This window comes from Nyctereutes procyonoides, unplaced genomic scaffold, assembly GCF_905146905.1.
Source record: "Nyctereutes procyonoides isolate TBG_1078 unplaced genomic scaffold, NYPRO_anot_genome, whole genome shotgun sequence".
Taxonomy (NCBI): Eukaryota; Metazoa; Chordata; class Mammalia; order Carnivora; family Canidae; genus Nyctereutes; species Nyctereutes procyonoides.
In genome coordinates this window covers 38,924,772-38,946,843 of record NW_026575020.1, presented here as the reverse complement: position 1 = coordinate 38,946,843, position 22,072 = coordinate 38,924,772, and the positions used below count along the sequence as shown (strand labels likewise).

Here is a 22,072-nt window from a genome sequence, read left to right as displayed (position 1 = left end):
GGTTAGTTCAATTGGTTGAATAGAGAAACTTCTTTCTTGTTTTTAAGAAGGCAATTAGATGTTTTGGAATCTCAAGGTCCAGAATCTTTCTGGACCTATGCAGTTGCTTGTTAATGAGTATTTTTATGGCTTCCCTAAGTCGACTGACATGTAAGCCCTTTATGTAAGGGCTTCCTTTATATGAGCCCATTCAGCTGGATTCAGAGATTTTCTGAAACTTTAGAGATGGAGCAGAAGAGGATGGGAAGCGTTCACTGACTGGCATATACTAATTGAGTCCTCACCAATTGTAGGTCGTGTGCTGGGTACTGGGAATTGTGCATGTCAGATGTGGTCCCTGTCTGTATGCAATTTAGAGACCCAGGCAGAAGGGAAGAGATGTGCATCCTTGGGTAGCTGCCTCCTTCCCAAGAGTAATCCTCCCAGGGGAGTTCTCATTTCGTCATCTTGCCTGGGTTCTTGCTTGAATATTCCTCTCCTCTTTCTTTCCTCTCCCCCTTTCCTTTCCACACAGACATACTGCTGTCTCCTCTGCTCCTAGAAACAGGTGCACCCTCCCCCCATTGCCTCTCTTTGCCTTACCAGCCCCTCTGGCTGCTGTCTTAATAGTCCTCACCCGCCCCCACCCCCACCCGGTTGTTTCTGCTTGCCTCTCTTCTATCATTATCTCCACTCATCCCTTGCTTCCGAATTGTCTAATTCGATGGCTTTTTCCTAATTCTTATTCTTGATCTCGTCTCAACTTTGGATGCTGTTGGCCAGTTCCTTTCTTCTTGAACATACCCATTTTCTAAATGCAGAACTAACACAAGCTCCCCGTAGATGATTTGAAAGATAGAAAACACAAGGAAGAAAAGAAGTGGCTCATAATTCTACCACTCAGAGAAACAGTGCTGGTAACATTTTGGCCTGTATCCTTTAGTTTTTTTCCTGTGTGGGCAGGCAGGTGTATCAGCAATAATAGGATTCTGTTGCATATTCTTTTTCTACTGTCTATAATATATACTATGCTTATTATTACATTGTATGTTTTTTTCTATTATTGCACTATTACGCCATCAAATATTCTTCCATAGCCCTTCTTTCTTGGAGCTCTCTTATCCCTGAAATGTGATTTCTCCTGCCTTGTCCTTTGATTTCCCTTTCCTGTGTTGCCTCTCCTGCAACCATGACATCCCCGGTTGCATCACAGCCTCCTTCTCAGTGTGTTCTCCAGCCTGGGTCCAAGCCACCTCAGGCTGGGCTGCATCCTCACACAAACAGCCCGTACTCAGACACACGTTTCCTTATGCCTGCCACACTAGTCCACGTATGATGGTTGTAACACTCAAACTAAACAGTCCTCCGTTTCCTTCCTACCGCTCACCCAGCCCCCGGACCCACAACCGCCCCTGCTCCCAACTGTTCCTACCAAGCAGAGGCCAGACTGTTCTGGGTACCACCTTCCCTCTCGCTGCCCCCTGCTGTCAGGGTCTTGGGATTTTCCCCAGGCGTCATCTTTCACACCATCCTTTTCTGTTTCTTTTTCTTTTTAAGATTTTATTTATTTATTCATGAGAGAGACAGAGAGAGGCAGAGACACAGGCAGAGGGAGAAGCAGGCTCCATGCAGGGAGGCTGAGGTGGGACTCGATCCTGGAGCCCAAGGTGGGACTCGGTCCTGGATCCTGGATCAAGTTGGACACAACCGCTGAGCCACCCAGGCGTCCCTCCTTTTCTGTTTCTATTGTTACCAAGGCCTGCCCTCACTATTCATGTTCTGGGTGGCCTCTTCCAAGAGGACTCTGATTCCTTTTTTCTCAGCTCCAGGGTTTTCTCTTTGAAGCATCAGGCAGAGTCCTAACTCCTGCACCTATTCTGCTCCCCCAGGTTCTGGCTCCTCCTACCTCTGTTCCTCGTGGCATCCCACCTGTAGCTGCCTTTGCTCTGCTCCTTCCATTTTCTATCTCATCCCCCGGCCCTGCACCCTGAAGTACTTTCTTGTTCTTCTGAACACTTATCTCTATTCTATTACTAAGGTAACTCTCCTTGCACTTCTGGTAACTCCAAGTGACCCCACTAGGTCTGCACTTCCGGTAGCTCCAAGTAGCCCCACCAGGTGTGCACTTCTGTAACGCCGAGTATCCCTGCTAGGTCTGTCCCTGTGCTAGTTGTTTCCATAGACAGTGTTTATTTCACACAATGACCCTGTGGAGTTACAGTTATAATCTTATTTTACAATAGGAAAACAAAGCCTCAGAGAGCTTGGGGGCTCTTCTTGAGATCACACAACATGTGTGGATGAGCAGAGATCACACCCAGGTCTCCTGCGTGCACACACTGCACCTTCACTGCTGATTCCACTCTGTTGGCCCTCCTCTAAGGAAGAGACCATGTTTTACTCATATTTGTCTATGCTGAAGAGCATGGTGTATTGCCTTGTGAATCTAAGCACTTAGTAAATACTTGCTGAAAGAAAAGTAAAGACTTGTCGCCAGAAGAGATGAATTGCACATGGCAGATAAAGGTCTCTGTTTAAGGTCAGGTCAGCCTGCATACCTGGGTGTGGAAAGGAGTATTTCTGCTACATAAACATCAATATTTACCACTGATAAGGGATTACTGTGTTCCAGCTGATGGGTAAAGCACTTGGTTTGCATTGTCTCTTTTAATGATTACTACACCTGTATGAGATTAAATCTACTGTTTCCATTTGCTGAGGCTCAGAGAAATTGAGGAACTCAGCCAAGGTCACACAGCTACCAAGTGGTGAAGCTAAGATTTGAACCCACATCTCTCTGTGCAGTATCAAAGCCCGTGTTCTAAAATACTGCCTTCTTCTGCTTTCCTGGCCCAGGAGAGTAAGGACTGGGTGGTGTGAAGCATAGGTTGTTATCCCAGAGTCCTGCCAGAAAAGAACTTTGAAATACTTTGCCATGGTTAGCAGAGACAAGAGAGGATGGTCTTCAGGAATAGCCTTGTGAGTGTCTCTTCTTTTCTTCTCTCTTATAACCTTTGTTCAGCAGATGCATCCTCCATAATAATTCTCTCTTACTCATCAGATCCTGTGGTAGAGAGGGGATTAGTGAACCTTTTTTTTAAATTAAAAATATCTTCATGATATTTAAAAAATTATAAAGGCTCATTTCAGAAAATCCAAATCATATAGAATTATATGAACTGAAGAGTGAAAATATTACTACCTTTCCTTTCTTCTAATCCTATGCATATTATTAACAGTTTGGAAGTATCCTTCTAGACTTTTTTCTTTTTGCAAAAAAAAATTTATTTATTTTTAATTAAATAAAGGATACAAAAATCTTATTTTAAAAAATCAAATAATACAGCCAAGGCTCAAGTAATTCTCTACCATACCCCTAATATCTATTAGCCACTGTCCTCAGTTTGCTCATTTTCTTCCTTTTGCTTCAGCACTTACATGTTTAAATGACTTACAGAACTATGTCATTATAACTTGACTTTTTAATATAAATTAGATCATGCAGTAAGCTCTTACTTCGTTATTCCCAAACAATGCACATGCTGGTCAGATCTTTCTAGGTTAATGTGTATAGGACTAACACGTTCTCGTTCCCTGGTATGTGATGTCCGTGTGGCGTCCGCAGCATGCTGAATGTGCTACAGGAGCATTCTCCTGATGCTCAGTGTATGATTTTCTTATGTTTTTTCACTGGACAGAACTGCAGAGCATACCCTCTTGTTTAGGTTGCCAGATTTAGCAAATAAGAATAAGATGCCCAATTAAATATGAAAATCTTTAAAATTCTTTTCTTTCTTTCTTTCTTTTTTTCTTTTTTTTTTGGTACAGTATGCTTTATTGATGGTACATGACAAGGTAGGGCTCCCCAAGCCCCTCCCCTTCCTCAGGGTCTGGGATATAAATTGGAGGTCAGGAAATTCTCAGTGTGTTGGGGGATTAAGTTGGGGCAGGGACTCCCCAGCAGCTGAGGGCCTCTCTCTCTCTCTTATTCTTGCTGGGGCTCGTGGTCCAGGAGGCTCTTACTCCTTGGGGGCATGTGGACCATGAGGTCCACCACCTGGTTGCTATAGCTGAATTCATTGTCATACCAGGAAATGAGCTTGATGAAGTGGTCATTGAGGGCAATGCCAGCCCCGGCATCGAAGGTGGAAGAGTAGGTGTCACTGTTGAAGTCACAGGAGACAACCTGGTCCTCAGTGTAGCCCAGGATGCCCTTGAGGGGGCCCTCTGATGCCTGCTTCACCACCTTCTTGATGTCATCATATTTGATAGCTTTCTCCAGGTGGCAGGTCATATCCACAACTGACATGTTGGGGGTGGGGACACGGAAGGCCATGCCAGTGAGCTTCCTGTTCAGTTCAGGGATGACCTTGCCCACAGCCTTGGTGGCGCCAGTGAAAGCGGGGATGATGTTCTGGGCAGTCCCTTGGCCGTAATGCCACAGCTTCCCAGAGGGGCTGTCCACGGTCTTCAGAGTGGTAGTGATATCATGGACGGTGGTCATGAGGCCCTCCACGATGCCGAAGTCGTCATGGATGACTTTGGCTAGAGGAGCCAAGCAGCTGGTGGTGCAGGAGGCATTGCTGACAATCTTGAGGGAGTTGTCATACTTCTCGTGGTTCACACCCATCACAAACATGGGGGCATCAGCAGAAGGAGCAGAGATGATAACCCTCTCGGCCCTGCCCTTCAAGTGAGCCCCAGCCTTCTCCATGGTGGTGAAGACCCCAGTGGACTCCACAACATACTCCGCACCGGCATCAATCACCCCATTTGATGTTGGCGGTTTCTTGCTCCTGGAAGATGGAGATGGACTTCCCCTTGATGACAAGTTTCCCGTTCTCAGCCTTGACTGTGCCGTGAAATTTGCCATGGGTAGAATCATACTGGAACATGTACACCACGTAGTTGAGGTCAATGAAGGGGTCATTGATTGCGACAGTATCCACTTTGCCAGAGTTAAAAGCAGCCCTGGTGACCAGGCGCCCAATACAGCCAAATGCCATTCATTCTGACCTTCACCATCGTGTCTTGGGGATGTGGCTGGCACTGCACTAGAAGATGAGGCTGTCTGTCGAACAGGGAGGAGCAGAGAGCTGAAAATTCTTTAAATTTGAAAAAACTATTCACTGTTTCCTCTGCAATTCAAATTTAATCAGGTGTCTGTGTTTTTTTCCTCTGGCAACTCTCTTCCTTGTGTACATTTACAAGGTTTGAAGGCCCCACTCTTTTGTTTCTTAAGGTATCTAAAATCAGATTTTTTTTAATTTAAAAATTGTATTACTAGGGGTGCCTAGGTGGCTCAGTCAGTTAAGCATCTGACTCTTGATTTTTGCTCAGGTCTTGGGCTCCAGGCTTAGCATGGAGTCTACTTGAGATTCTCTCTCCTTCTCCCTCTGCCCCTCCCCCTGCTTATTCTCGCTTGCTTTCTCTCTCTAACTAAATAAATAAAATCTTTTAAAAAATAAATAAAAATTGTATTGCTAAACATTTCACATATGAATTGTCCTTGAATAAGAAGGATGGGGTGCTAAGCCTCCCCCAACTGTCTCAATTGAAAATCCATGTGTAACTGTTGACTTCACAAAGATTTACTAAAAGTCTACTATTGACCAGAAGCCTTAATGATACAATATAAACAGTCAACACTTATTTTTTGTTACATGTATTACATACTGTTTTCTTGAAATAAAGTAAGCTTGAGAAAAGAAAATGTTAGTAGGAAAACATAAGAAAAAGAAAATACATTTACAGTACCATACTATATTTATTGCCAAAAAATTCACAAAGAAGTAGACCCACACAAACCTTTGCTGTTCAAGGATCAACTGTATGTAAGAAACGTATAGGGAATAACAGAACAAATACCCACATAACTACCATGCAGCTTTTTCAGTTAATAACTGAAACGTTATTAAACTGAAACGTTAATAAACGTTTCACTAAGTTTATATGAAGTTTATTTTCAGTGAGAGAGATAAACTATTACTGGTGCCTGCACACCCTCCAGGCCATGTGTCTTTACCCGGAGTAACTACTGAGTTTGGTGTTTATCATTCCTATATATTCTTCCTGTTTTCAAACTATATATAGATGATATTCATATGCAATCTACTCTCATACTGTACTTATTTTTCAACCTGCTCTTTTGGCTGAGCATTGTTTTTGAGATTTATCCTTGGTGATCCTTACAGCTCCAGTTCATGTACTTTCAAGGCTATATCAAAATCTGTCACATGAATATACTATGATGTATTGATTCATCCTCCTGTTGATAAGGATGTGTGTTGCTTCTAATCATTTGCTATTATAAAAAGTGTTGCAAATAATACCTTCATCTCTTTATTCTAAGAATTTCTCTAGGGAACAATTTAGGGGTGGGATTGCTGGGTCATTTTCACCTTACTGAAATTAGTAAATGTATTCACCAAACCAATAGTGCCAGGTTGCGCCCTGCTCATTTTTGTCAGATATTTACAGTTTAGCCCATGATTTGCCTTGCACAATGTAACATTGTCATTTTTAATTTACATTTCCTAGAGAGGTTGAACATCTTCTCCCAAGGCTGCTACATATTGTATATCATTTTTTCTTTTAGATTATTTTTTCTCATTGATATGTAGGAGTTCTTTATTTATTTGGGAAATTAATCCACTGCCAGTTATGCATTGCTCACAGTATGAGGCTTGTCTTTTTACTGTTTTGAGTGTCCTTTATAGTACCGAAGTTTTAAATTTCAGGGTAGTAAAATTCATCAGTGTTCTCTTTTATGGATTTTTTTTCTACGCCTGTGTCTATTTCTTTAACAATTTCCTCAATTAAAACCATACATATTTTTAATGTTTTTTTCTGAAAAGTTTTCAAGTTTTGCTTTTCACCTTTAATCTTTAATCCATCCAGGATTTGTTTTTATTTAGATTTTTGTTTCACAGTGACCAGCATGTGTCCAAGTAGTATTGATTCAAAGGTTCGTGCTTGACCACTGTTCTGTTATCTACAGCCCTACCCTAGATTGTCTGTGGTGGAGAGGAACCTGCCTCTGTGCATGGGTGCCAACCAGCCACAGGGGAACCTGCTACTCTTGGGATCTGTGGAGATCTGGGGCTGTGTCCCCAAGCCATCTTTCCTGATGACCAGGAATGGAAAGGATATTCCCTTTTTGATGTAGCCAATGCCCTGCCTGCATTTACATCCCATTTTCCCAGCTCATGGCCTTACAGTCTCCAGGAACTGATTTCCCTTCGTATCTGCCTTTCCCCATCAGCAGGTGCAGAAGCAGGGTCATTGATTTCTGGGACTGTCGCCAGGGGCCTTTGTTTTCTTCCACCCTGTCCAGCCTCAGGAATGGGTCCTCTCTATGCCTGCTGGAGCGACAGCAGCTGTGCAGCAGGTAGAGTGAGGAAGGGTGTCTGTGTAACCCCTCGTGTGCCAGCTTTAGTCTTTGAGCATTTTCTCACTGGGTACTCTGTTCCTTATTCATTCAGCCAGTTAGGAAATATCTGATTGTGGACCACCAATAGGGCCTTGGACAGGGTATTCTGAAAAAGACCCTACTGGATAAAATAGGATCCTATTTTAAGGAGCAGAAATAAGAATAAGGAGCTCAAAATTTTTAAGTGTACACTACATGCCAGATCTTAGGCAAAGAGCTTAAAAAAAATCATAGCTTTATGGAAATATCATTCACATACCATAAAATTCATCCTTTACAAGTGAACAGTTCACTAGTTCTCAGTGTTTTCACAGAGTTGTGCAACCTACACCAACCACTGTCTGGTTCCAGAATGTTTACATTACCCCAGAAAGAAATCTTAAACCCATTAGCAGCCACTCCCCAATTCTCCCTGCCCACCAGCCCCCGGCAACCACCAATGTGCTTTCTGACTCTGTGGATTTGCCTTTTCTGGATGTTTCATGTAAATGATGTGATACAATATGTGCCTTTTGTGACCATCTTCTTTCATTTAACATAATGCTGTCAAGGTTCATCCATGTTGTAGCAGGTGTTAGTATTTCATTTCCTTCTAACAGCTGAAAAATATCCCACTGTCTGGATGTACCACGTTCTGTTTGTCAGTTGGTGGGCATTTGGGTTGTCACTTTTTGGCGATTATGAAGAATGCTGTTAGCAGCATTGTGAACAAGTTTTCGTGTAGATTATGTTTTCAGTTCTCTTGGGGTTATACCTAGGATTGGAATTGTCAGATCCTCTGATAACTCTGTGTTTATCATTTTGAGGAATTGCCAAACTGCTTCTAAAACAGCTGCACCCCAATACCATCTGGCCAGCAGTGGACAAGAGTTCAAATTCCACATCCTTACCCAAATTCATTCTTATCTGTCTTCTTGATTGTAGTCATCCTAGCAGTTATGAAGTGATATCTCATTATGGCTGAGTACTTTCTGTGGTTTCTCTCCTTTAATCCTTACAAATAATCCCATGAGTTAGGTATTACTATGGTTTTCATTTTTTGATGAGGGCCAGAAAAGAAAAAGATGACTTCTGGGAAACTGCAGTGTGGAAGTAGCAAAGCCAGGACTTGAACTCCAATCTACCTGCCTCCAAAAATCTGAGTTCTTTTCTTTTGTCTATGGTTTTCTCCATCTTAGAGGTTTCATGCAAGAAGCCAAAGGAAAGGGTGCCTGGGTGGCTCAGTCTGTTAAGCATCTGCCTTCATCTCAGGTCAAAGTCTCAGGGTCCTGGGATTGAGCCCATGTCAGGCTCTCTGCTCAGCGTGGAACCTGCTTCTCCTTCTCCCTCTGCCCCCCACTCCCATTGCTCATGCTCTATCTCTCGCTTGTGCTCTATCTGAAATAAATAAATAAAATCTTAAAAAAAAAAAAAAAAAGAAGAAGCTAAAGGAAAGGGAAGATCCTGGAAGAAGAGCATGTGCTTCTGGCTGGTATCCTCAAGGAGACTTTGCCGTCATTGGTTTCCTTCAGCCAGGCCCAAAGTGATAAGAACATTCCACACAATGAGGTTCCAGAGGGAACTCCATGAGTGAAGACAGGGAGGTAGGAAATCACAGGCTGAGGGAGATAGAGCAGTCTCAGGGACAGGGACATACATCCATTTCTTTTGCTAAGAAATATTAGACATTTCAGCCGAAAATCTGTGGTGGACTTGAGCTGTCCATTTAGGATACAGAATGAATAAAATAATGCAAATGAAATCAGAACCAAACAACAACCAAGAATTTCTGGACTCATATCAGTCAGATGGCTCTTTTCCACTTCAGAGTTTTAGATAAAAGCATTTTGGGCCTTCTGTTAGGGATTCAGAAGAGAGGTTAGTTAGGCTCCCGGTCTCCATGTGGTGCCTAAACTGCTCTGATTAAGAGTTGAAATGGCTTCACGGTTGGCCACTGTTTGACCTGGGCCAAGTGTCTGTGTTTCCACAGTGGATGATCTAACACATCGAGAGCCCTTTGAACTTCATTCTTACAGTGTCAGCCAGATATTTCCTTTGGAATGTCTGCAGAATTTCCTGGCCCCTTTGATTGCTTTGTGTCTGCCAGATACATCTTTGAATTGTGGGTGGGCTCCCTTAAAACACCAGGGTGTGAACGGGTTGACCAATCTGCTAGTTAGCCTGGTGATTAGCTGTGGTGTCTTTCAAGAACCTTTCATTGGGCAAGGAGTACTCAATGCTGACATTGAAGACATACTGCCAGTAGTAAGGATTTACTGCACAGCCCCTCTGGGCAGCTCAGATGGATAGCTGATTTACAAAGTGTTTCTCAGGTTTAAATTTGATAGATCATTATTTCTCACCCCATCAAATGAAGTCTTCTAGATTGTTGTTTTTCTTATTATAAAAAAAACTATATAGAGTTAAAAGGAACAGACTTCCAGTTATAAAATACAGCAATCATGGGGAGTGGTGACTTAATTATAAGTGGTGGAATTAATAATACCATGTTGCATATTTGAGAGTCTAGACCTCAAAAGAAAAAAATTTCTGTAACTCTCTGTGGCAACAGATGTTAACTATGCTTATGGTGGTGATCATTTCACAGTATAGATAAATATCAAATCACTATATTGTACACCTGAAACTAATACAATGTTGTATGTCGATTATACCTTAATTAAGAAAGACAACACCAAAAAATACCCATAATCTCAACTGTTCAGAACCAAACAGTAGTTAATGCTTTGCTTTACATTTGTCTATATCTGTTTCCATATAGATTATTCCTAAGAAACAAATATAAAATTGTACTATGTAAACCATTTTGTAACTTGGTCTTTCCCCCTAAACTTCCTGTGTTCCTAGCTACATGTCCTCAAAATTGAAGTTTCCTGCTGCTGAGTCTTCCACTGTAAAGGTGTTCTCTGATTGTTAGAAATTTATCACTCCCTGCTTTTGCCTTTAAACACTGTGCCCCAAGGGACATACAAATAGCACTCTTCCCATGTGACCAGGCTCTGGTGACGGAGCTCCCCCCTTCGTCCCTTTACCTCATCAGCCTGGTTTCCACCCTCGCCCTGCAAGTCTGTGTCTCCAGATCTCACGTGATGGTTTCATCCTCAAAGCAAAACTTTCCAGACCTCCATGCTTCCAGAAGTCATCCACATATCGGACTGAGACACCTCCTCAGAGAGGGCCTCCCTGGTTACCCCACTTGAAGCAACCTCCTCTTCAGTCTCTGTTCCCATGACCCTATTTTATTTTATACAAGGCACTTACTCCTCCTTAAAATTATCTTCATATGTTTGCTTATGTGTTTACCGTGTGTCTTCCCCCATCAAGTTTATGACCCCGTGGGGTCAGTGCTGGGTCTAAGGTCTTATTCAGCTGTCTGTCATCTGCAGTGTCATCAGAGCCGGGCCCCCAGAAACTCAATATGAATGAGTCGCTGCACTCTTGTGTGCACATCCCATCATTTCCTTGGGCTCTCTGCCCAGGAGCGGAATTCCTTAGTCACAGTCTGGCTTTGCGCAGTGGCAGTATCATAGCCAATGAGGTTTATCCGAGGTGCGATTATTGCTAATTGAAAACCTTGGTCACAGTCATGTCTATTTTTTTTTTAAGATTTATTTATTTATGTTAGAAAGAGAGATAGCACAAGTGCAGGGGGGTGGGATAGATAGAGGGAGGGAGGGAGGGAGGGAGAGAGAGAGAGAGAGAGAGAACCTGAAGTAGACTCCCTGACGAGTGCAGAGCCTGATGGGGGGCTTGATCCCAGCACCCTGAGATCATGACCTGAGCTGAAACTAAGAGTTGGACACTTAACCAACCAAGCCACCCAGGCGCCCCAGGGCATGTCTATTTTTAAGGTATTTGATATGCAGCACCAAATTAATCTAAGTTAAAGTTATACTACTTTCTTCTCACTCCAGCAGCAGTCAAGGTGCCTAATTCCCCCATAGCCTCTCTGCACTATTGCCATCTTTCCCCATTAAAATGTGTCTTTCTTTGACAAAGAAAGTGGCATCTTGTTGTTGGCACTTGAATTTAATTATGCAGGTGGAACATATTTTCATGTTCACTGGCCATTGGTCTTGCTTCTGTGAACTTCTGGTTTGTGCCATTTGTTCTCTCATATGCTTCTTGGTAACATTCCCCCTTTCCACTTAATATATCAGGGATATAATTATAAATATACTTCATCCTTTTTAAGAACTGAATAAATATTCTGTGGTATTGGCATACCGTAATTGATTGAGCCAAGACCCTTTCATTCCTCAGTTTCCTCACCTGTAAAATCAGATGATAACTGATCATTGTTTATCATAACTCTTAGTGTTGCTGTGTAAATGCATTTATTACACTTACTTACAATGACTTAGGGCGAATACTTAGGCTCCTGGCATACAGTGAGTGTTAGCTGTTATTATTACCCACAGTACATGGAAGACACAGTGGAGTGGCTGGACAGGAACGCTGTCTGCGAGGGTGGTGTGGCATTGGGTAAAAGTTCAGCAACCCCGCCCCTGCCTCCAGGGAGCCAGCTGTTGACCTTCCAGTGAACCAGAAGCGCTCCCTCTCAGGGAGGTCTGCTTGCTCTGACTTTTTTTGGTTTCTGGGCCCCTGTGTCCTATTTCTAGTTCTGTTTCCCCACCCTCCCTCTCACGCAGGCAAGCTCCAGTACTTCTGTGTCTCGCAGGCAGAGAAATGCAGTGAAATCATGGGTCCCTGCCTGGATGCAGAGGACGTTTTAAAAACATTAGAGTTAATAGCTTAGGCTTAAGTCTCACAAAGTGAGGAAGGCATTTCAGCGTTAAAGTTAATTTCACCGTTTTCCATAGTTTCATCCTCAAAGCAAAACTCTCCAGACCTCAGTGCTTCCAGAAGTGTCTGCAAGTGTTACCTTTTCCGTGGCATATGGCACTGAGATGCTGCGGTATGCTCCCAGTCTCCTTTCACAGTTGTGGTCCTGGTGGGTCTCTGAAGTGGCCCTGAGAGGCTCTGTTTGGGTCTTGTCCTTCTGGTATATTCCAGGTATGCCTGCATGTGGCTTCTCAACTGCCCCAAAGTCAGGTCCTGGCAGGCCGACCATCCTTTCCTGGGTGGTGAAGGGCGACTGCTTCCTGAATGTTGATGTGGTAGAGGCAGGAGTGCACAGTCGGGGCTAGAGATCCAAGAGGCCCTCTTCTTCGCTTAGCACTGAGTGACTTTGCCGAGTTTACCTCCATGCTCTGAGCCTCATTTCCTCATCTGTAATCTGCGGAGCAGATGGAATTTATGTCATTGGATCATTGGGAGAATTCAATGAGAAATGCACATGACTTTCTTAGACCTATGCCAGGCAGACAGAAGTTCCTCAAAGCAAAGATTCCAGCCCAGCCACCTGCTCTGAAACCAGGAGGACTTCTCACATTTAACATCAGGTTTTCCTTACAGCGTCAATCCTCATAGGCTGGGATCCCTTGGTGGCTCAGTGCTTTGGCGCCTGCCTTTGGCCCAGGGCGTGGTCCCGGAGTCTCAGGATCGAGTCCCACGTCAGGTTCCTTGCATGAAGCCTGCTTCTCCCTCTGCCTGTGTCTCTGCCTCTCTCTTTCTCTCTCTCTCTCTGTCTCTCATGAATAAATAAATGAATCTTTAAAAAAAAAAATTCCTCATAGGCTAGCTGCGGGTAACCAGACCCCTGCATACTAGGCTGTTTGGCCTCCTGGGCACACATTTTCTTCCGTGATTGGTGCACAGTAGTCCAGAATAAGACCTCTAAACTTGGGCCAGAGAGGAAAACCAGAGGCCTGGGCTGGGAGACAGAGGCTGAGCCAGGATCCTGGTTAGACAGCTTCCTGAAAGGTCGTCCTGCAGTTGTTTCTGCAGGGCCAGGGGCCACCACTCACAGGACTCTCCCAGGGAGTGACTTGTGGCTGGAATCTTCTTGCACACAGCTTTGGACATTGTCACATTCTTGGGAACACACCAAGGGGGTAATTGGTATTGAGGTATTGCCCTAAAAGGAATAGAACATTCCCATACGGTCTTCCATGATCTATTTTCCCAGCTCTCTGATTTTTTTTAAAATTAAAATTTACTTTTATTTTAACTAAGCGAAAAAATGAGAGTACTTGGGCACCTAGGTGGCTCAATTGGTTAAGCGTCCAACTCTTGACCTCAGCTCAGGTCTTGATTTTAGGGTATGAGTTCAAGCTCCATGCTGGGCATCATTCTGGATGTGGAACCTACTTACAAAGAAAATCAAAGAGTACCAAATGCAGGTAAGACCATGCAGCAGCCCCCAGTTCCACTCTTCTTTTTTCACTCCCAGAGGTAGTCACTTTCAGATCTTACATTTCTTCACTTCTGGTGTTTTATCTCCATGTTTCTAAATAGTATGAGTATACTGCTTATTTCTTGATTTACCTATCCTACACATTCAGCTCTCTTATAATCTCCCCCATCAGACAACATCTCAATTTTTGGTAAATTGATTGTCAGTGTTTACATATTATGACAAGGCAAACATGAGGTACCACTCCATCAGGGTCATGTACAGGGGGGTAGCTTTTCTTCTACAACTTTTTCATTTTCTTGGAACGTCATTAACTTACTTCTTTCATTTGCTTAATTGTGTAGGTATCTATTGATTTTTATATTGGAATTTTTAATTTTTCTAATTTTTTCCTATCTTTATTTTACTTAATTTTATTTATTTCCAGTATAACATATACAGTGTTATATTAGTTTCAGGTGTATAATATATATGTCATTTAACACTTCCATATACCACTAGGTGCTCACTGCAAGTGTACTCCTTAATCCCCATCACCTATTTAATGCAAGCCTCTACCCACCTCCCTTCTGGTAACCATCAGTTTGTTCTCTATGGTTGAGTCTGTTTCTTGGTTTGTCTCTCTCTCTCTCTTTTTTCCTGTGCTCATTTGTTTTGTTTCTAAATTCCACATATGAGTGAAATCATATGGTACTTGTCTTTCTCTGACTGACATACTTTGCTTAGCATAATACTCTCTAGCTCCATCCATATCATTGCAAATGGCAAGATTTCATTCTTTTTATGGCTGAATTATATTCCATTATATATATAATAATTGTTAACATATAATATATAATATACATATAATAATATATAATATATCACCTTTTCTTCATTCATCAGCCAGTGGACACTTGGGAAGCTTCTATATCTTAGCTGTTATAAATGTTCTATATCTTGGCTGTTGTATATAGAATATAGTGATACATCTATGCTGCTATAGGCATTGGGGGGCATCTACCCTTTTGAATTAGTGTTTTTATATTTTGGGGGTAACTACCCAGTAATGTGATTACTGGATCATAGGGTAGTTCTATTTCTAACTTTTTGAGGAACCTCCATACTAAGTGCCTATTGATTTTTTACATTCAAATTTTTTAATTACAAAAATTAATTTATTTAATAAATATGTTTTTAAACAGTTTTATTCCTGTGTTTTTAGTTTTCTACATGCTCCAGTACATCTGTCACACACCCATCCATATTTCTTCCCAGGGCTTAAGTACAGTTCCAAAAACTGTCATGTCCCCTCCTGCAGGTGGCCTGCCACGGCCTTCTCTTCTTTTCCTTGGGTCTAGGTCCGGGCACACTGGTCCAGGCACGCTGCCCCTCTCATCGCCGTCCTGTTCAGGATCTGTTTTCTGGGATTCGTGGTTTCTTCTTCATTGATATCATCTCCAGTTTTGCTGATGCATCCTCTGGTAGGTTCCTAAGAAAGAGCTGGTGGGAGATTAACTTCTTAAGTCCCTGCACATCTGCAAAGGTCTTTATTCTGCCCTCACAGTTGGCATAGGTGGAGAATTCTAGAATTCCCCACAATTTTAAAGGCATTTTCTCGTCTTATTTAGCGTTCTGTGTTGCCATCAAGAAGTCTAATGCATTCTGATTCGCACTCCTTTGTATGTGACCTGTTACTTCCCTCTGGAAGTTTTCAGGATGGTTTATTTCTCCCAAATTTGGTGTGGTTCTCTCCTGTTTTGCTTTGGGTGGGACTTTCTCATTCCCTGTGCTGGAACACTGAGGGCCTCTTTAATATGGATCCTCACCTTCTCTTCCATTTTTTATGTCATTCGTTGGATGTTGTCTTGACCCTTCAGCCCTCTTAGTTTTTTCTTCCCCATAGCTTATCTTGTATTTGTATTTTACTTTCTGAAAGAGCTCCTCAATTTTATCTTCCAGTATTTTTTTTAATTCTTAATTTTATCTATAACACTTTAATTTCTAAGCTCTTTATATTATTCTTAAATTGATCCTTTAGAATTATTTTCACAATATTCCATTTTATTTGGTGGATGCAGTTATACAAATTATAGGTTTGATTGTTTGCTCCCTAACTTTGTTTTCTCCTACTCTCTGTGCTACCCTCAAATGCCAGTTTTTCTAATTTGGAGCCTGTCTTTCGTATTTGAAACTTACCCCAGCCCCTGGTGATCTTCTGTGGCCAGTTTCTACTTAAGAGCAAGGCACTGGTGAGTGAGGCTGGAGCGCCAAGGGTAGGGGTGGGGCCTGTTGCTGGTGGGCGGCACACAGGGTGATGTAGCAGGGAAGTAGCTTTGTCGCAGGAGACCCCCAGAGTCTGGGTGTGCCAATTCATTCTCTGGCATTCTTTAGTGTCTCCAAAGACAAATTCTTTGACATCCAGCATTTAGGTGATAAACCTGGCTGCCACAGTGCCAGAAGCAGAAAGGAGGATAAGACTGGTGGTAGCAGGGGAAGGGGCCCACCATTCAGTGTGCATGGTAACCCCCATTTCCAGTCCAGAGTCTACTTCCTCCTGGTGTTCTGGAGTCCTGAGCCTTACTGATTCCATTTCTGCAGAAAATACATCTGAAATGGGGGTGGGGATCTGGGAGTATAATTGCTGTGTTCATAGACCTTGTTCCAGTCTTCCTCTTTCAGCTCTAAACTCACATGTACCCACCCCCACAACCCCACCTTCACCCCAATGGAATCTGGTGGCTCTGGGGCCCAGGGCCTGGGGTGGGGGGCAGGTCATTTGTCTCTCTAGGTCCTTAGACGTCCACTCCTCCATTCTGCTAAATCCCAGCCTTTCACTCTACACATCTCCAGATCCTTTCTTGCATCATACCCTTCTCTTGATCTTTATTTTAGTGGGTTCGTATGTTCTCTCACATGGTTGTCATTTGAGAGGAATATTGGCAGAGTTGGGAGACAAACCCATGTGTTCAGTCTGTCACTGCCCACCTACTCCTCTCCAGAGGCAGCTCCTGTACCCAGGGAGACACTGGAGGAGGGGAGGTGTGCAAAAGTGAGTGGCTATAAGACAGAAGAATGAGTGTGTGTGAGTATGTAATAAGAGTGTGTGAGAGTGTATGTGTGTGGGTGTATGCATGTGTATGCATGTGAAGCCCCATGTCAGATACTCTGGAGGCATAGCAGCAGCATTGGACATCCTATATCCTGATATAGGGAATATCCTGATTTGGGAAACAGGACAGGGTACCAGCAAAATGACCAAAAGACTAAGGGACCTCATTGTTGAAATGGGTATGTGGCTTCACAGTGGGGATTCTGAAGGGGTTATACTCAGCTCAAGGGATTACATCCTGGAAACTTCATTTAAAAATGTTTGATTACCAGGGCGCCTGGGTGATTCAGTCGGATAAGTGTCTGACTCTTGGTTTTGGCTCAGGTCATAATCTCAGGGTTATGGGATTGAGCCCCATGTTGGGCTTTGTGCTCAGTGGGGAGTCTGCTTCTCCCTGTCCTCTGCTACTCCCCCCCCATAAATTAATTAATTAATTAATTTTAAAAATCTTTAAAAATTTTTTTGAGATGACCTTACTTGGGTAGCTCTTTACGTTTTGCTCCTGATTGAATGGCTGATTCTTTCATTCCTTCCACAAGTTTTAGTTGAGCCCATACATATTGGGCACTATGCTTACTGCAGCAGGGAGATGAGGATCAATGTTTTCCTTATGAAACTTATGGTCCAGTGGCAGGATAGCAGGGTGGGCAGGTAAACATTAATTGCACATGTATTAATTGGTGTTTGGAGACCAAATCTAGTTCCAGAGATGGGGAAGGAATCCCAGAGGACCAGTTCAACCCCAGTGTGGCAATTGAGGACTTTTTGAATCTTGATGTAGCATGACATCACTTTAAAGGTTTGGTCTGATGTCAGACCAGATATCTTCATCTTTAGTTTAGATGTGTTAGCCCTTGCTTTGTGGGTGTTCCCTGGTGAGCACTGAGGCAGACGTTTTGCATGTATATCATCTCTAATCACAGTGTTCCCAGGAGGAGGTGGCTTGCTTAAGCCATCCGGTGTCAAGTTCACGTCTGCCTCTGATTTCATGGGCTGTGCTCCACCTGGAGCACCTCTTTCTGCAGCCCTCGGCCCACCTTCCCACAACCTCTCCTGTCCCGGGATTAGAGGCTGGCTGCTGGATCCTCATGGTCAGAGTTGAGACATGAATTTCTGCAGGGGTGCACATGCAGCTACCTGTCTCATACATCACTTATCTTGTAGGTTATTAGCTCATCTAATTTGGGACGGGAAGAGATAAGGTTAGTAAACACCTTTATGTGACCAGATTGGAAAGAAGCTTCTGGGTATATCTTATTGTTACGGGGAAGGCAAAGCTGGGAATATCTGGCTTTGTGATGCCAGGGCTACTCCCCTTGTGCTCCTGATAAGCCAGGACCCCAGACATTCTCACTCCTTGCTCCAGTCCATCCCCTGTGTGGGTCCGAGCTTTGGGCACTTCTGCATTCTGCCCAGACACACACACACACACACACACACACACACACACTCGTGCTTGTGCTTACTCACACTTTTCCTCTCTCACTATCCTCCTCACCTTCTCCTAGTTGAGGTTGGAAGGTATTGCACATATTTACTTCATTGTAAATGAGTTGTGGCCTCAGGGCAAAGCCTGGCCTTTTATTGTCCATTTTTAACGCTTCTCCAGTGAGGGCTGGAGAACTGCCGCTGCCTGGGCCTCTGAGGAAGGGGCAGGCCTGGCTGTGGCCTTTGCTCTTTACATGCTTGCCCTGTCCTCTTTATCACAGTGAGGTGTCTTCTCACCCAGAAAAAAGAAAATTTAGACAGTGGGGCAAGCAGAGTGGGGCTAGGGGAGGGAAATCATTTTTAAGCCCTGGAAACAATAGCCTTGATTTAGGGTATACCCACCCCCCCGGTGGAATTCCCAAATATTCAGGAGAGCCCTTCTGAACTCTGTTCCTTTTCTGGTGGAAGGTTAAAGATAGCTCTGTCTTCTGAGGTCCCAGCGTGCGGTTCTGCAGCCTTCCAGTGTTCTGCAGACTATTTTTCTTTATTTATCCAAAATAATGTATTTAATATAGAGAAACCATATAAGTTCCCTTATTTCTTTATTCCTATAGCATCTTTTATTTTCACATCTAAATAGTTCTGAAATTGGAATGCATCTTTAGATAAATCTGTACCTTTTGACATTCTGTTCTTTTTTTTTTTTTCCTAAAGTGTTATTCTTTAAATCCATGGGCGATTCCCAAATGACTACATCCTAGAATTGAGGAAATACAGTAAAAGTAAAAGGACAGTTGGGGGGAAAAAAATCTTTCAAAACATGGAATCCACAGGAGAAAATTGACAAAAGGGATCCTTGGTGGCAGAGAGTTAGTGCTGCTGCCTTAAATCTCATGTTTTCCAAGAAACTTGATGTAAGACCATTACAGGGAAAAGTCCTGATGAGGCCCGATGCCATTCTATTTCATGTCTTTCTGTGGGGGTAACGTATTTGGAGCCAAAGATTCCTAAAATTACTCCCATACCATTTGTCCTCCAGGTTTCAGGTCAAATATATTTGCATATGCAGCATAAGGATCTTTCTTTTTCCTGTGTTGTATTTGTTAATTTACGATTGTTCCATTTGGGGGAAAAAAGGCGTTTTTCTTTTGCCAGTTGGCCTTTGGGTCTTTCTGAGGCAGCCTCAGAGAGCATGGCTGTGGGGGGCCCTGGGGGTGTCCTGGCAGAGGGGGCCTGTGTGCCCCCGCCCTGCGCATGTGACAGCCAGAGGCTGTGGGCGTGCTTGTGGGATGTGTACTTGGGATGGGGCCCAGTCAAGGCAGTTTTTGTGCAAAGATCTCATTTCAGCAGTTTGTCTGATCAAGGACAGCATCCCAAAGTCTAAACCTCCACAGGACAGCCAGGGAGGCGGCAGAGAGCAGACTGCTCTGGAGCACATCCCTAAATGAGGTGCTGCTCCCTCTATCCTCCCAGATGTGCTCCCTCGGGGTGCCAGCCAAAGGCACTGTGCTGGGAATGCTGTCCTGTTGGGCTGCGATGTGAGAAGGCAAAACAAGTCCCGACAGTCGGTGAATGGAGCAGTCTGGAAAGACATGGGGAGCAGTGGGGGGAGGTGCTGTCCTTGTCTGGCCATTTCTCTCCTGCTCTCCAGTCTGGTTGTTGACTCTTTGCCCCAAAGTAGGGGCCTTAAAACCAGTGCCCCCTCCCGCCCCCATCCCAGTACACAGGTCCTTTCAGACTCAAATCAAGGCTGGCTTCATGCTTGAGTGCTTCTGCTAGGAACACTTCTACAGCCACACACGGGAAAATGGCTTCTTAGTGAGACCATAAACAGGGAGCTGAATCTTTTTTATTTTTCCATCATGATACAGTTTCTAACCTTGAGTACCACTCGCAGAGCTTGTGCAGAGAAGTCACAGCGAGGAGCGAGTTTCCCTGGCACCTGCCCCCTACTCCCCACTGGGGGCCCATTGACAAGGCACCCTGGCTGGCCCCGGGGTCCTGGAGCAGGTGGCGTTTCACACCCCCCTGGACTTTTCTCTGCACCCTGTCCTGTTCCCCCCGAGTGAGTGATAATGAGCAACTCAATGTGCTGACTTCCCCAATCCCTGGGTCCATTGCGACAAAAGTTGCTCTTTTCTCATTAGAACCGTTTTTGTCAGGGCATCTTTAATCAATGGCTTCCCAGGGGACAGTATTTTTAGAAGTTGTATTTTTCACACTCTCCCTTTCCCCCTTTTGGAAAGCCCCTTCCTGGCACCTAGTGAAATGAACTAATGAGATGCCATGAGAGTTCGGGCCAGTGTTAATTGGTGCAGGTACGGAGAAGCTGCTCACACACACCTTGGGTTCCAGCCTGCCTTACCTGCGCACCTCTCTGTCTCTTTGGTACAGGTTGCACAGACAGCAGATGGTGTGGATGCTGACCTCTGGAAAGACGGCTTATTTAAATCCAAGGTTACCAGATACCTGTGTTTCACGAGATCATTTTCCAAAGAAAATGTAAGTCCAGGAGTGGTGTCCGTTTGCTGAGCGAACACAAGGCATTTACGTGCCTGGTTGAAATTTCCTCATTTTCTTTGTTGTTGTTGTGGTGGTGGTGGTGGTGGTGGTGGTGGTGGTGGTGGTGGTTTATTTTCATTGCCATATTAATGTGTGGTTTTAGTGAACTGGGTAGAATCAGCAGCTAGCGCTGTGTTTCATTTATTAACAGTATTATTAACCATGTGCCCAAGTGTACAGTGAATTCCATTAAAATGTGTTCTACAAAGGGAACCAGGAAATTTCTTTCCCAACCCTAATTTGCCTAGCTTTCATGTAAGTCACAAGTCACACAGTGGTATGGATGTGAGTGTTTGCGAGTGCGACTGGGCTTAACCAGCCAACACACAGAAGTGTAGCTGGAAAGATGCTCCATGATCATCTCTTTCCCCAGACATGGCCTTATTTCCAGAATGACTGCCTTTCTCCCTAAGTCTCTATAACATTTGACATTTCATTGTTTCTGCAGGTAGGTCTCTACCACATATGCAGATGTCTCTCAGAATGCTATCCTTAACTCTTGGGCCCATAAATCAGGAAATTTTAAAGCTATCTACTAAGGCTTTTCCAGCAGAATGTTCTAATGAGTGGCTTAGGAAAAAAGGGAGGTAGCTTTCACAAGGACCTGCACAAGTCCACCCTGAGCAAGGCATGTCCTAGGCACTCTGCAGATATATCTCTCCCATCCAAAGACAGTCTCTTGAAGTATTAGCTCCTTTCCTGAAATGAGAGAGTTTTTGTGCTTGTCCGTCGGTGTCCCTTGTCTTCCCTAGCCCCAAAGAGGGAGCAGTCAGGTTTTCGTTTTCAGAGGTGATGTTTTATTTGGGCCTAAATATTATTGTCTCTTTCTAAGGCACACCAAAAAAAAAAAGGGGGGGGGGAGAGGAATGTTTTTATTAATTCATTTTCATAAATTTTATTGTAACAGTAATTTATGCTCATGGTTTAAAAAACATTTTTTTTCAAACATCCTCATTCAGAAGTGTGAAAGGGGAACAATAAGTCTTTCTCCCCATCACATATGACACAGCCTGTGATCCTATCCTAGGATTCTATGTGTCCCTTTGGTGTTGACTGGATGTAGACAGTCATGTAGACAGTCATGTGGTTCTCTGGCTTGACACCCTTCCACCAGCCGTTCCTGTTGCTTATTGATAAGTCTTTGTTAGGGAAATCATTCCTAATGTATTTAGGACTAGGGGAGAAGTCATTGCTTTAATCCTTCCCCTCCCCCCCTCCCCCAATTATGAGAGTAATATATGCTTGTTGTGAAGTACAGAGTTTCTAATGGGGCGGGGACCACCGTCCCAGCGCTAAACACTAGAAATCCTTCTCATAAAGG

General features: G+C 43.7%; 1 protein-coding gene and 1 non-coding gene across 4 annotated transcripts in view; both read left to right on the top strand.

Annotated features, from left to right (window-relative positions):
• Nucleotides 1-22,072, top strand: part of MVB12B (multivesicular body subunit 12B) — a 186,355-nt gene that overhangs the window by 37,666 nt on the left and 126,617 nt on the right. For all 3 annotated transcript variants that reach the window (XM_055325016.1, XM_055325034.1, XM_055325025.1), the window contains exon 3: nucleotides 20,584-20,691. In XM_055325016.1, the coding sequence (XP_055180991.1) occupies nucleotides 20,584-20,691 (108 nt within the window). The remainder of the gene's footprint in view (nucleotides 1-20,583; nucleotides 20,692-22,072) is intronic.
• LOC129518588 (U4 spliceosomal RNA) lies at nucleotides 10,916-11,052 on the top strand. The gene has a single exon (XR_008666216.1). It is a non-coding gene; the product is annotated as a U4 spliceosomal RNA (small nuclear RNA).